Below are 12,140 nucleotides of genomic sequence, written 5' to 3'. Positions count from 1 at the left end.
GGCACTTTTACGAAAAGGGCACTTTGGCTCCCTGGCCTCTCCTATCAAGGGGCAAGGATGGCGGTTAACAACCCCCTATCCTTGCCGCCAATCTTGCCGCATAAATCCATCTCTGGTAAGTATGTGCCTATCTTATCAAATTTGATCTAATTATCTTTCCACACTCTTTCATATAATAACCAGATAATTTTTTCCGAACCTCTATGTCTTTATTTTTGGATAATTTGAGGCTCGAGTGTTTTTAATTTTGTTCTTTTTTCTTAGATTGAGATTTCGGAAATCGCAGCTTGTTAATAAACTTAACAAGCAGCTTGTTAAAATACAATTTGTCGACTGTTTCAAACAATGTCTTTTTTATTGGTCATGATACTTCTGTTTTCTTTTTAGATGTTTGTTGAAATGATGTTTCCATTCACGAGCTCTGACGCAGGTTTGAAAATGGGGGGTCAAGGGACAAGTTAAAGACCATAGTAAAAGTTTTTGAGAAAAAACTCTATTGTTTTGCAAAAAGTGGGTGGCAATGTAATTGTTTCTCATACTAGCAAATAAGTTATCGTGAAAATCCCAATGATTTTCAGTGGAAACCCCCATCCCAGAGGTATCAATGGTTTCATGCATGTAAACGAGGTTTTTGATGAGGCGAATTTCGAAATGCAGACTGTTCTCAGATTGCACTTCTACGATGTCTCCATCGAGAGGTTGAGACTTGCAACATGGGTTAGATGTTAGATAAGGCAATAATTCAAATTTATTTCGAAGCCCTTATTTTTATTCTCTGTCCTTCACTTGAACTATGAGTGCAGAGTTTTGTTGTTGGAAGATGCATTCGTGACGTCACACTTGACCATGGTGATTAAGGACAATTTGACGTTTCATTAATCATCCATCACTAATTGAGGGCATTGGAATTCTAATTTACTTCCATTGGTTACATTGTAACGCACGGAAAAAGATCGGAAACGCTATTTGGACGTCTGCAACAAACAGAAGTGGAATAATTTTTCGTCAATAACTAGATAGCTAAAGTTGGTACAATAATAATTTAATCGAGTTTTCCTGATTGGAAAAGATGTACTTAGATGAAACATCGATTTAAACGAAAAAATAAAATCATGAGGTCAGCTGGTGATCTTATTTATAGTGGAGCTGAAAGATGTGACAAAATTTGGAGCAAGGTTGGGTTATTTATTGTGATAGTAACCTGTTTGTTGACACCAGTGTCAGTGCTTTACAGGAACCCAAGGTACCTCTATGCGGAATCGGGGTTTGCTGATGGGGGTGATTTATACTCGCATTTCGTTGAAGCTAACCATGTGAAAGATCAGTTGCAGAATGGTATTGTAAACTTTTGGTTCAATCAAGCTTCACTTGGATATCCAATGTTTACTGCATATCAACCACTACCCTGCTTCCTTATGGCCATAGCTATGCTGGCTTTGGAAAGGTGAGAATTTTCGAGTTTTTTTATTCAGAAGCCATTTGCTAGCTGGCTGTTAAACCATGCTAAATATCTTTTAACACAAACAGTATTTATTCTTTCAGACATTGTTTTTGAAATAGTCATAAATTATGTATTGTAAATTTGAAACTGAAACTAAAACTGAACTGAAACTATCAAAAATGTAATCTGAACTTATTTTTAAATCAGAATAATCAGTTCTGTGTGTTCATAATAAGGCGGGATATGGTCATTTGAGCCCCCCAGAGATTCTGTGTTCCCATGTTCCTTAAAAATATTAAAAAAATCTTCCCCTGTTCCAAATAATTTTTCTAATGTTCCCTAAAAACCCCCAAGATCTTTGCAAAATGTTCCCTTTATCTCCATTGAATTATGAGATGTCCTCAGGTTCCCTTTAAAAACAAGAGGTTCCCTTGTTTCCTGGAATGGTCTTTTCATTGAAAGGTTCTTCCACAAAATGTTGCAAAAAATAGCAAAAGTAGAAACTAGCTACTCTTTAGCACTGAAAACAGCTACTCATGCCCCCATAGCACTACACCTCTGGGCCATGCCTAGGCCATTGTTAACACATTTAACTGACCCTGTACAACTTGGACTTTCACTATGTCAGACTGCTTTTCAATCTCTATTGGATTTTCCTAATTTATACAGGTCAAAGGTTTTACCCCGGATAAGTTGGATATTTGCTAAGTCAGACAATTTCCCTGCATTTCCTGGAGGTTAAGCTTAAGAGGATTCAACTAAGCAAAATGTCTAATGCAAGTTACTTATTTTATGATTTTTTTCAGTTTTATGTCACCTCTGCTTGTATTCAGACTGATATTTGTCACAGTCATATCACTGATCCCAGCATCATTGTACAAAAGTGCCAAACTTCTTGGACTGCACCCAGTACAACAGATCTCATTGTGCCTTTTATCATTTGCAATTCAAAGCTGGAGGAAATTTGGTTTAGAAATAACAGCCTTTGTTGAATATGGACTCATGACACAAGCATTTGGAATGCTTATGCTATTTCCAGCAGGTAATTCCAAATGTAAATTCTCACAATGGCAGGAAAATATATGGAATGGTTTTGTATGTGAGCAAGGCATCTCAGTAAAGGATTGCCTGTAAGATCTTCAGTCAACAACTGGTCAAAATTTACATCAAGATAAAGGGGGTATTTTTTTATCATGTTGTTTGTCAGTCATAGAAAACTATCTGAGAGTGTGTAGCTATCTGTTCATAAGTTAAACTACAATTCACATAAGAGAAAAAGGTATTAACTGTTTCTTTCTTGAAAGAAAAGAGTGAAATGGGTTGTTTCTTTAAATGTTAAGACAGAGGTGAATAAATGTTTCTTTAATGCAAGTGTAAGGCTGCAATGTATTGTGTTAGCAGCAGAGCAGTTTCAATGTTTTGAAATGGTTTTCTTTTAAGCACAGAATACTTTTTAGAACTGCATCAAAATGAAAATGTATGCGTAGCTTTTTCGAATTTTTTTCCTGCTTTTTCATTGTGAGAAGACTTTTATGCCAATAACTAAGGTGTTACAATTTCATAATGGTACAGTAATAGCAGCTGTATAGATGTAATAGCAATTGCGATAAACTTCGTTTATTTTCAAATCAACAACCAAAGTATTGAATTCTGTGCTCAGCAGTGGGTAATTCTCAAACAAAACCACTTCAGGGACAACCTTAATTATAGCCAATTGAGTCAGTTGATTTGCTGAAGAAGGCTGTGTCCCTTACATTTCCGCAAAACGAAAAAATTAAAGTATTAAATTTTTTGTGACAACTTTGAAGCAGCAATTTGGCACCAAACTTTAAAAGGAAATTAGACTACCATTTGATGTCACCCACTGCTACCTAATGTCCCTTTAAAGCTGGCTGTTAATGGTTACAAATTCACTATATGTAATTCTTGTTACAGTATCTTTAACATACAAATGGATATTTGTGGAAGATTGCCAGATGCAGCAAGCAATACCTCTGATGCTTATGATAGCTGTTACATTGTTATCAAATTTCTTCTTTGGCATTTTGACATGCATTCTTGCTGGAGTAATGTTTATAGTAAAGTTGGTCCATGTACAGTCTACTTCTGAAAGGATATTTCCAAGAATTGTCAACTTTGCGCACATGATTCTCAAAAGCATGGCCTTGATCTCCTGGTGGATATTCGCTTGCCTATGGGGGTATAACTACATTGGTGGTCTGCCATGGAGAGGAGAGAGTGAGGATGGATATCCATTTAACTACGTTATAGAAAAATTTACAGAAGGAGAGATTTTTGATGCACATCGGTTTTTACCATGGTTTACAATCCTGTTTATCATGGGAATAACCTTAGAATGCCTGAACCTGATGCCTCAGATGTATGGAAACTCAAAGTGCTCAAAGAAAGATCAAACATACAGCTTATGGATAATTTCATCAACTTTTGTTAGTTTTGCTTTGTTTCTTGGAAGAACTACATTTTCTGGTCTTTATAACTGGATTCCACTACATACAGAACTAGAAGCAGTTAAATATCTTAGTGCAATACATTTCTGCGGGCTTCTACATGTCTCTTATGCTATTTCAAGAATAGTAAACAAGTTGGCTGCTATTCTGAATACGTTACTGACACTGCCAGTGTTTCTAAAAAAGCTGGCTACGAAACTCCGTAAATCACATAATGACAGTCAACAGCAAACAAAAGTATGGAAAAAAGCCATTGTGTATGGCCCTGTTAGAATATATCAGTACCTTTCAGCCAATAAGCTGTCTGTCATTCAATTTTTATTGGTTTTGGGATTGGCATGCTTCTTATGGAGAAACCACTTCAAGACTGTATCATCACATCTAACTATGACTGAAGTAAGACAAGAATTCATTGAGAAGTTAGAAAGTCTAAAAAAAGGAAGAACAGAGGGGCGGATGCTTGGGCATAGAGGTTTTGGTAAGTTATTTGATACTAAATTAAAAAAGCAACTAGAATAATGAAAGAATAAGGAGAAAAATTGCTTCTAAACGCGAGCTATAAAAAGCTTAGGAGACAGATTCGCATTGATCTTTTGACTTAAAAGATAGTAAACATGGTCCAAGAATAAGCTCTTCCATAAAACTGTGAGAAACATAGATGATGGCAGGCTGAAAATGGAATTAGGTGGTAAGTTAGGTGTTGCTGTATTCCCGACGAGTTCATATGATTACAAAGCTTTTAAATGAGAGGGATTTGCTATTGACACAAATTTTGTTGCAACTGAAGTTTAAGCCTATGGATATCTTGATTCAAAAATCTACTCAAGTTTCATTTTTCAATAACTATTACTGTTCTTTCAGTGAACGTGCCAGTTCACCTGTTTCTTCAAAACACTTACATGAATCTTATTCTCGTAATATGATATACCATGGAGATGCAATTTGAGCTTAAAAGTTTAATTCTGCTAAAGATACTGATGCAGCTACTCTTTTAAGATGATTTTATAGCTTACATAATTTCTGCCAAGTTTTTAGGTCGCTAATTTTTTAATCCTCTCTTATTTTTCTAGGCTCTGCAAGTTCATTTGATCTCGCATTTCTTCCACATTACACTGGAAAAGCAGGTAAGTGTGATCATAAGCCAATGTTTTGAAGTGATTAGAGCAAATTCTCGCTGTAGCAATTTTTAGAATATAGTGAATTCAAGGTTTGATCTTCGGTTCGTAAACAATAAAAGGTACCCAGCGTGGCAGCACTAAATTATTAAACCTGGTGACCCAAAACAAGCGTCTTTCCTATGTGTACTTCTTCTTCAAAAAAGGCTAAGCGGAACACTCCTTCACCCTGCGTTACATTAATAATTTGTTAGGTAAACGATGTTTTGTGACACCAAAGAATTATTTTTTTTCTTGACGATTAACCCAAGTTCCATATCGTAAGAGATAGACAGGAATAGATCAAAACGACGAAATGCAAGTTAACTTATATCTTGTTCCGCATATTAAGCTCCATATTCTATACCACAGTGTACTCACTTCAAGAGATCGACCATTGGTTAGGACCTTGAAGTTAGATAGAATTTTACAAACAAGAGTTTCACATATTCAGTAGAGGAGGGTGCAGAGTTCTCACACCTGCCTTCTATAGTTGGTTATTTAAATTCCTGTTTAAATTTGGTCGCCTAAAGGTTGGTAAAGGAGGGGAAATATTGTATCCATTCATAGTCATTCGGCAAATGTTACCTGGACACCCCCTCCCAGCCATGAAGACAAGGCGCTCAACTGGTTTTGCCCTTTTTTGGAACCTTGAAAGTGATTATCTGACATTGCAGGTGCTATTACTTAAGATCGTAAGGTTGGCCGGATTAAGAAAAAGTAATTAGCTCGGCTGCGCTTTTTCTCAGCTTATGATATACTATTCCGACTGGTGTTTCGTTGTCCTATTTCTTTTGAATAGAATGATATATGGTAAAATTGCACAAGGACGTCATGAAAGCTGATTGCTCTCAGTCATGTTCTACACTATCATTTGACAAGCTCACTCGACTTTGAACATAAAACTCTCTAAATAACAACGTACTCACACAGATGACGTCCGCAAAATTCAAAGCACATTCAGAGCTTTTTGAAATAACTCTCAGTATATTGAAGCTGCTGACATCACATGAAGAAAACTCGCAATAAACATGCTGAACTACTCTGGGTTTCATTTATAATTCATTGCCAAGCACCTGAATAGGCGAAATCAGGGCCGGGCTTGTACCTCTGAATCGCGTCAGTAAAAAAAGTCAAATTCTAATTATACGCAGGATCTGTTAACTTAAAGTTTTTATGTGTTCAGATCTGCTAATTCGTATAATGGGGATATAATTGTATTGCATTTTCGCTATTATTGCTATTGACGTTATAAACAATATCAATTCTAAATGGGCACAGATTTCCTGTTTTGCATACCAAGGCTTAAACACAGAATTTAGTATAAGTCTAAATTTTTGCAGCGATAGAATTTCTATGGTATTGAAAAAATTCATTTTTAGGAAAAGGTAAAATTTGAACAAGTAGCAGACATCTTCTTTTGCAAAAAAATAGCATCTTATCTTAGTTTTTCTCTATTCAGAGCTAAATCTGTTTTATACTTTTTTATGTTACATTTTATAAGCAATGAAACGTTGTATGATATTTAAATAACGTTGTATATACTTTTGTATATCAAGAGGCAATTAAGCTTGAAAAAAAATATTTTCTTTGATGCAACATCCTGTAATTTTAAACACCCCTTTACTGAGCTCCTGTTGCGTCGCAGATATCATATGTAAATTATCGAGTTGGTAATCATTTTAATCAATTGTATTTTGCCCTAGGCCTGATGACGTATTCTCGGGGGTACCACGACAGCTTGTCAGTTTTCTACCTTGAGTCTCTCAGGTTCAATCCGGACAGAATGCAGATATTTGCCAACACACTTCGACTTTATAATGTCCATTTCATTGCGACATCAGATATTCAACTCGATGAGGCATTCGTGAAGGCCTGTCAGCTTAAACAAATAGCAAAGGTCGAGGACTTAATCTTCTATGAAGTTCTTCACGAGGAGAATGACTACGGCTATTTTGATTTCGTACGTCTCCCTGGCTATATCAGTGGAGATTTGAAGTTGATTCGCCAAGTCGTACTACGAGTGTCAGAACTGTACAATGTAAACAGTCTCTTACTTATAAATCCCAAGCGAACCATAGCTGCGAATGATAATGTTGTTGCTGATGTTGAGAGAAGATCGTTATGGAATAACTTCTATGGACAATCAGAAGAAAAATTGCAAGTGACTTGGTCATCAAACGGTATTTCATTTCTTTTAAACTTTACTTTGAGCCCCGAGCCTAAGTTGAATTCATTTGATTTTGTGTTTTATTTTGTCTATATTTCCACGTTTTCAATGCAAATTTGGAATCGAGTGAAACAATTTGTTGTTAAAGATTAGTCTCCTTGCCACAGACTTGGAAGTACCAAAGTGATAAAGTCTTTGGTGGAGGAAATTAGATGAAGTAAAAGAACATTCTCTGTCGTTCAAGGGGAAAAATGTATATGTAGACAGTATTTAGTCGAGAAACATTTGCTTTTAAATAGAAGTGTTTTAGCAGACTTAGTTGCCGATAGTGAAATTTCACGAACAGAAATGACTCAATTATGTGTTAACAGAGTTAGCTCAGTGACCACTGATCTTGAAGGCCAAGAAATAAATTTGAACCATTGTCCAATGAAATGATAACCAAAGCTTGTTCTTATTGCCTTGTCGCAGAATCCTTGCCTTCTGCGAGTTTGATATTTAAGCTCATAATGCCACGATTATTCAAAGAACAAGCAGCCGATAAAATTAACTTAGTAATAAATGTATGCACACATCAACAACGGTGCGTTAATTCTCCCTGCTGTTAGTCATATATTAGGGCATTGACTCTTTTGCAGGAGTCCAAACTGACTCCGAGACTTTGCTGGACAAAGTTATCAAGTCTGACTCTTGGAAATGGATATACTCACAAGTTGTCGAAGAGAGATTTGTCGGTGTAGATTATCAAGCGATAGTTCATGTTTCGGATAGGGGACAGAGCGTAAGTATTATGCAGTCGGCACAAATTATGGTAAAATTTTAAGGCTACACGAATTATTGGACCTTAAAACCGATTAGGCTAGAGCCCAACGATTTCTCAAATAGGTTTTCACAGTGTTCGGTGCCAACAAAAAACCAAATTAAGATACCCTCTAAAAGCCACTTTATCTTCTCTTTGATAAAGGATAACACCTTATAGAGGATGAATAAAATGCTAAAATGCTCGATGAAATAAAAATAAGTATGATCTAAGATAAATTTTATCTTATTTGCGGTTTTAATTTCTTTAATATAAAATCAATGGTGTGAATGCTACATCAAGACAGGAATATTTTATATTACGTATCTGATTGCCTTGTATACTAACTGATATAGGAAGAAAAGCATATGTTTTATGTCATATGTTTTTTTACCATGTTATAGGCACAGGTTGTTCGGATTTTTAGCGTAAATTTAAAGCTTTAACGGTTCTCTTTAAGACGACAAATTAATATTGTGTTTTGTCTTCTTTCATTTGAAGAAAGATATGACAAGAAAGGCCTTGATTGCTATTAAAAATTCAAATGACTTCTTTTAGAAAAATCATTGAGATAAATGTTTTTCGAAATTTAAATAAAGCTATTAAGGTTTCCCCTGCTTCCAGCACAGGGCTGACAGATTGGTTTTTTTCAGGCCAAATTTTCCTGTTCAGTCCTTTCCCAAAGTTAAATGGGAAATTTGCACATTGTGATTTTTGAAATGTTTTGATTTTTACCTTTTTATGCACATTAAGCCCTTGGTGGTTTTTACCCGTCAATTTTAAATCCAAATCTCGCAACCCTGATCCACCAACAAACCAGCTAAGCAATTTTCAGTGTTTTGAAATTGTTCTGCTTTGTTTCGAAAAAATCTTATAATAAAACTGCGGAGTACGTTTCTGTCGCATCAAAATTATTTTTGGTTGCTTTGCGCTGCTTTTGCTATTGTTGTTGCTATTAAAGAAAATAGGGTCCTATTTTATTTTTCAGATCTTTTTGCACCCCTAGTGTATCTATGGTGTTCCAGAAAATATCTTCTGTAAAAATTTTCTTTGTAGCTTGCTGACATGGAGCATTTGCTACTGAAAGTCACTTATCATCCATTTTGGAAATGCTTTTACTATCCTGTCTCGCGGGATTTCACACTCGACATGTTCCAGACTCCCAAGCTACTCGATGGAAAAACATACACAAATATCAATCATGTGACTCCTAATCTCATGTCAGTATCATTGCCCCCAGGAAGGTACCTTGTGGTATTCACGTATCGTTTTCCAGGAATTCTAAAAATTCTTGCTTTCTTCTGTGGCTGTTGGTACGTGCGGCTATTGACTGAATATATGTGGGGTTTTAAGACATGCAAAACTGGCATAAACGGCAAAAGTAACAAATGTCATTTAAACAAACAACAAACATCAAACTCGCATTGTCAAATTGATTCTGAACTAGAAATCGACACAAAGTCCACCGTCAAGGCGAAGAAACTCAATGGAAACCCAGATAGATTTAGAAAGGCTCGCGAGTCGCTTCATGTCAAGTCTTCTGCAGAGGGTATTGCAAATGATGTTACAGAGATTTTTACTAACGAAAATCCTGCACAGCAGTCTAAAAATCTAGAAGCGGAAGCTGATGGTAGCGGAAAAGCGTGGAAAGTTACCGGTCGTTTAAGATCACATAGCATTGCAGCTGAAAATAAGCTGAAGAACCAAACACTGACTCTGTTGAACTCGTTACCTGGTGCCACAAAGCCTACAGGCTTGCAAACAATTTCTAGTGATGAAAGTGGGGAATGGATTGATCTGACGGGTAAGATTTCTCGCGAAAGCAAAGATACATCAGACGACAGTAAGTCGGATAAGTCGGATGAAAGTGATATCAGCTCAGTGAGGTCGGGTGAAAGTGATGTCCGGTCGAGCGATAGGAGTAATAGAAGTTCTGGAGAGATTGCACCATCGAATGAATCTAGATTGCTCATGACTACTGGACAAAGACAAGAGTCTATCAACTCTACTACAAGTGATTTTGCCAGCTCTCCAAATGATCCAGCTGTAAATAGTGAGATGCTAGACGCTAATGCAAATATTTTGTCTGACGCTTGTGAAATTGTTCAAGACTTTTCGGCTAATAAAGACTCGCTCCACAAAGTAGCCGCCATTCTACAATCCAGCTCTTCAGAGTCCGTTGATCAGAACGATCATAAGAGCATTTCCAACCTGCGAAGTAGGCTTGAAAAGCTAAACAAGGACGATTCAGAAGAGAAGACACCGAGACAAGATGGCGGCAAGATTGTAAAAGAATTGCGACAAACATACCTGAGACAAAGGAGGAACACTTTATCAGCTCTTCCAAGTCTAAGAAAGTAGAATTTTTTGATATTGTAAATGCATAATTTATTTTCAGTTCGAAGAATGTTAGATAATTTATAATGACGTGGCTTTTCAGCAAGAATTGAAGAATTTTAATCATTTTTGGCTTGTATTTTTTAAACTTATGTTGTCCCTATGTCAGACTTGTATTGATGGTCTTGCTTTTGGAATCAGGTTGATACTTTCAAAGCCATAAAACTTGTTTCAAGTTCAGTTTGTTTCGTTAAATTGTGCATGGACAATGTATTTTGTTGTACAAAAGGCCAAGGCTATTTTCTTGTATGTATATTACAAAGAAAATGTTGGAATTTGACTATTTTTGGCGGATGCTTTTAAATGCAATGGAACAGTTTCTTTCATTTTAAACTGAATCCATTACAGTATTTATCGTCATACATTTATGGTGTATATTTAAAACAGTTCAAATCAAACTTTCGTGAAATTTTTGTCCTGGAAATCAGAGCAAAAAATAGAGAAATGGAAGAATTTAGCATTCTTTCTCCATAGTAAAAGCAATCGCTCTCATGCTCTTATATCTTTAACCTTTATATAACCTTTACTGGCACAAAAAATATCAGTGCATTTTACATCACACGACATTTTAGAAATGAGATAACTTTTTCCAAATAGAAACGTGTTGTTGAACAGCGAAAACATTCAATTTTATGTTGACAGATAACAGCAATTTTTAATTAATGGATTTTAGAAGTTTCCAATCTTTTATATAAAAAATCGATATCGTTCATCAGCCTTTGTACCCTAACATTTTTGAAGGTACGGGGACGTGCCATTATTTAGGGGTACCTTTTTTCTGAAAAGTGCAGAATTATCGGTATCACTTTTTGAAATATGTGCGGAACTAGCGGAATTATGGGCATAGTTTTTATCATGTTTGCGGAATTGTGGGTCACATTTTTTCGGACATTTGAGGAATTATGGGTCCAAATTTTTAACCAAAATGGAACTTCCCAGTCAAAAATTAGGCTTAGTTTACCCCCCGAGTTATCAGCTTCAATAAAGATACAAAGTAAGCAGGAAAATAAGAAAAATCTTGGCTTGGATACGATTAGAAGCTTGCCCTGTTTGCCCAGTTAATCGTTTACAGAGCAATTGGTGGACGATGTTTTAGAATTCCCCTGCTGTAATTACCAAAATGGTTCTGGTGGTTGCTTCAATAGACGCCCTGGGTATATATAAACGCCCTGGATATATATAAACGCCCTGGGTATATATAAACGCTCTGGATGGATAAACTTAATTGACTTTTCACCCAGCCTTTCGATAATTCGGAATCGAAAATTGGTTCAAGAAAAGAGTGCAATTTATCTTTTTTTGTCGTAAGTACACCTTACAATTGCCAAAAGTAATACTATGTATCTTTTTTTACATTCCAATAAAAATTTACAATACAAATTTACAAGTTACACTACCTACAAAATACTTAACGACACTACAAGGATGACGCCACTGGGTGCAAAATACTATGCATACTCCGTGGCATAGAACACTACACTCTCTCTCAAATTAGATATCAGGCGAAAAATGATAGCGAATAACAGCAGACAAGATGTTTGCTGCAGTTTGGTCGTGAAAGAGCATATACTCCAGCGCTGAGATCAGTCCTTTGAGCACCAAAAGGGGCAGAGCAACAAGAAGTGCTCCGTATCCTCGATGTAACTTTCTTACACCATTCAAATCAATCAAATCAGATTACACTGATGCAATGTGATCATCATTGCAACAA

At 36.1% G+C, this 12,140-nt stretch overlaps 1 protein-coding gene across 1 annotated transcript; it reads left to right on the top strand.

Moving 5' to 3' along the window:
- The first annotated feature begins 28 nt into the window (after positions 1–28).
- On the top strand, positions 29–10,497 carry LOC135684418 (uncharacterized). Its single transcript, XM_065199976.2, has 7 exons — positions 29–1,444; positions 2,248–2,483; positions 3,377–4,387; positions 4,980–5,033; positions 6,770–7,246; positions 7,872–8,014; positions 9,089–10,497. Exons 1-7 carry the CDS (start codon positions 1,080–1,082, stop codon positions 10,391–10,393), a joined length of 3,591 nt encoding a protein of 1,196 aa, XP_065056048.2. The 5' UTR covers positions 29–1,079; the 3' UTR covers positions 10,394–10,497.
- The last annotated feature ends 1,643 nt before the right edge of the window (positions 10,498–12,140 follow it).

Source organism: Rhopilema esculentum, chromosome 21, assembly GCF_057945365.1.
Source record: "Rhopilema esculentum isolate cy_ngs chromosome 21, ASM5794536v1, whole genome shotgun sequence".
NCBI lineage: Eukaryota > Metazoa > Cnidaria > Scyphozoa > Rhizostomeae > Rhizostomatidae > Rhopilema > Rhopilema esculentum.
This window is presented reverse-complemented; position numbering and strand designations above follow the sequence as displayed.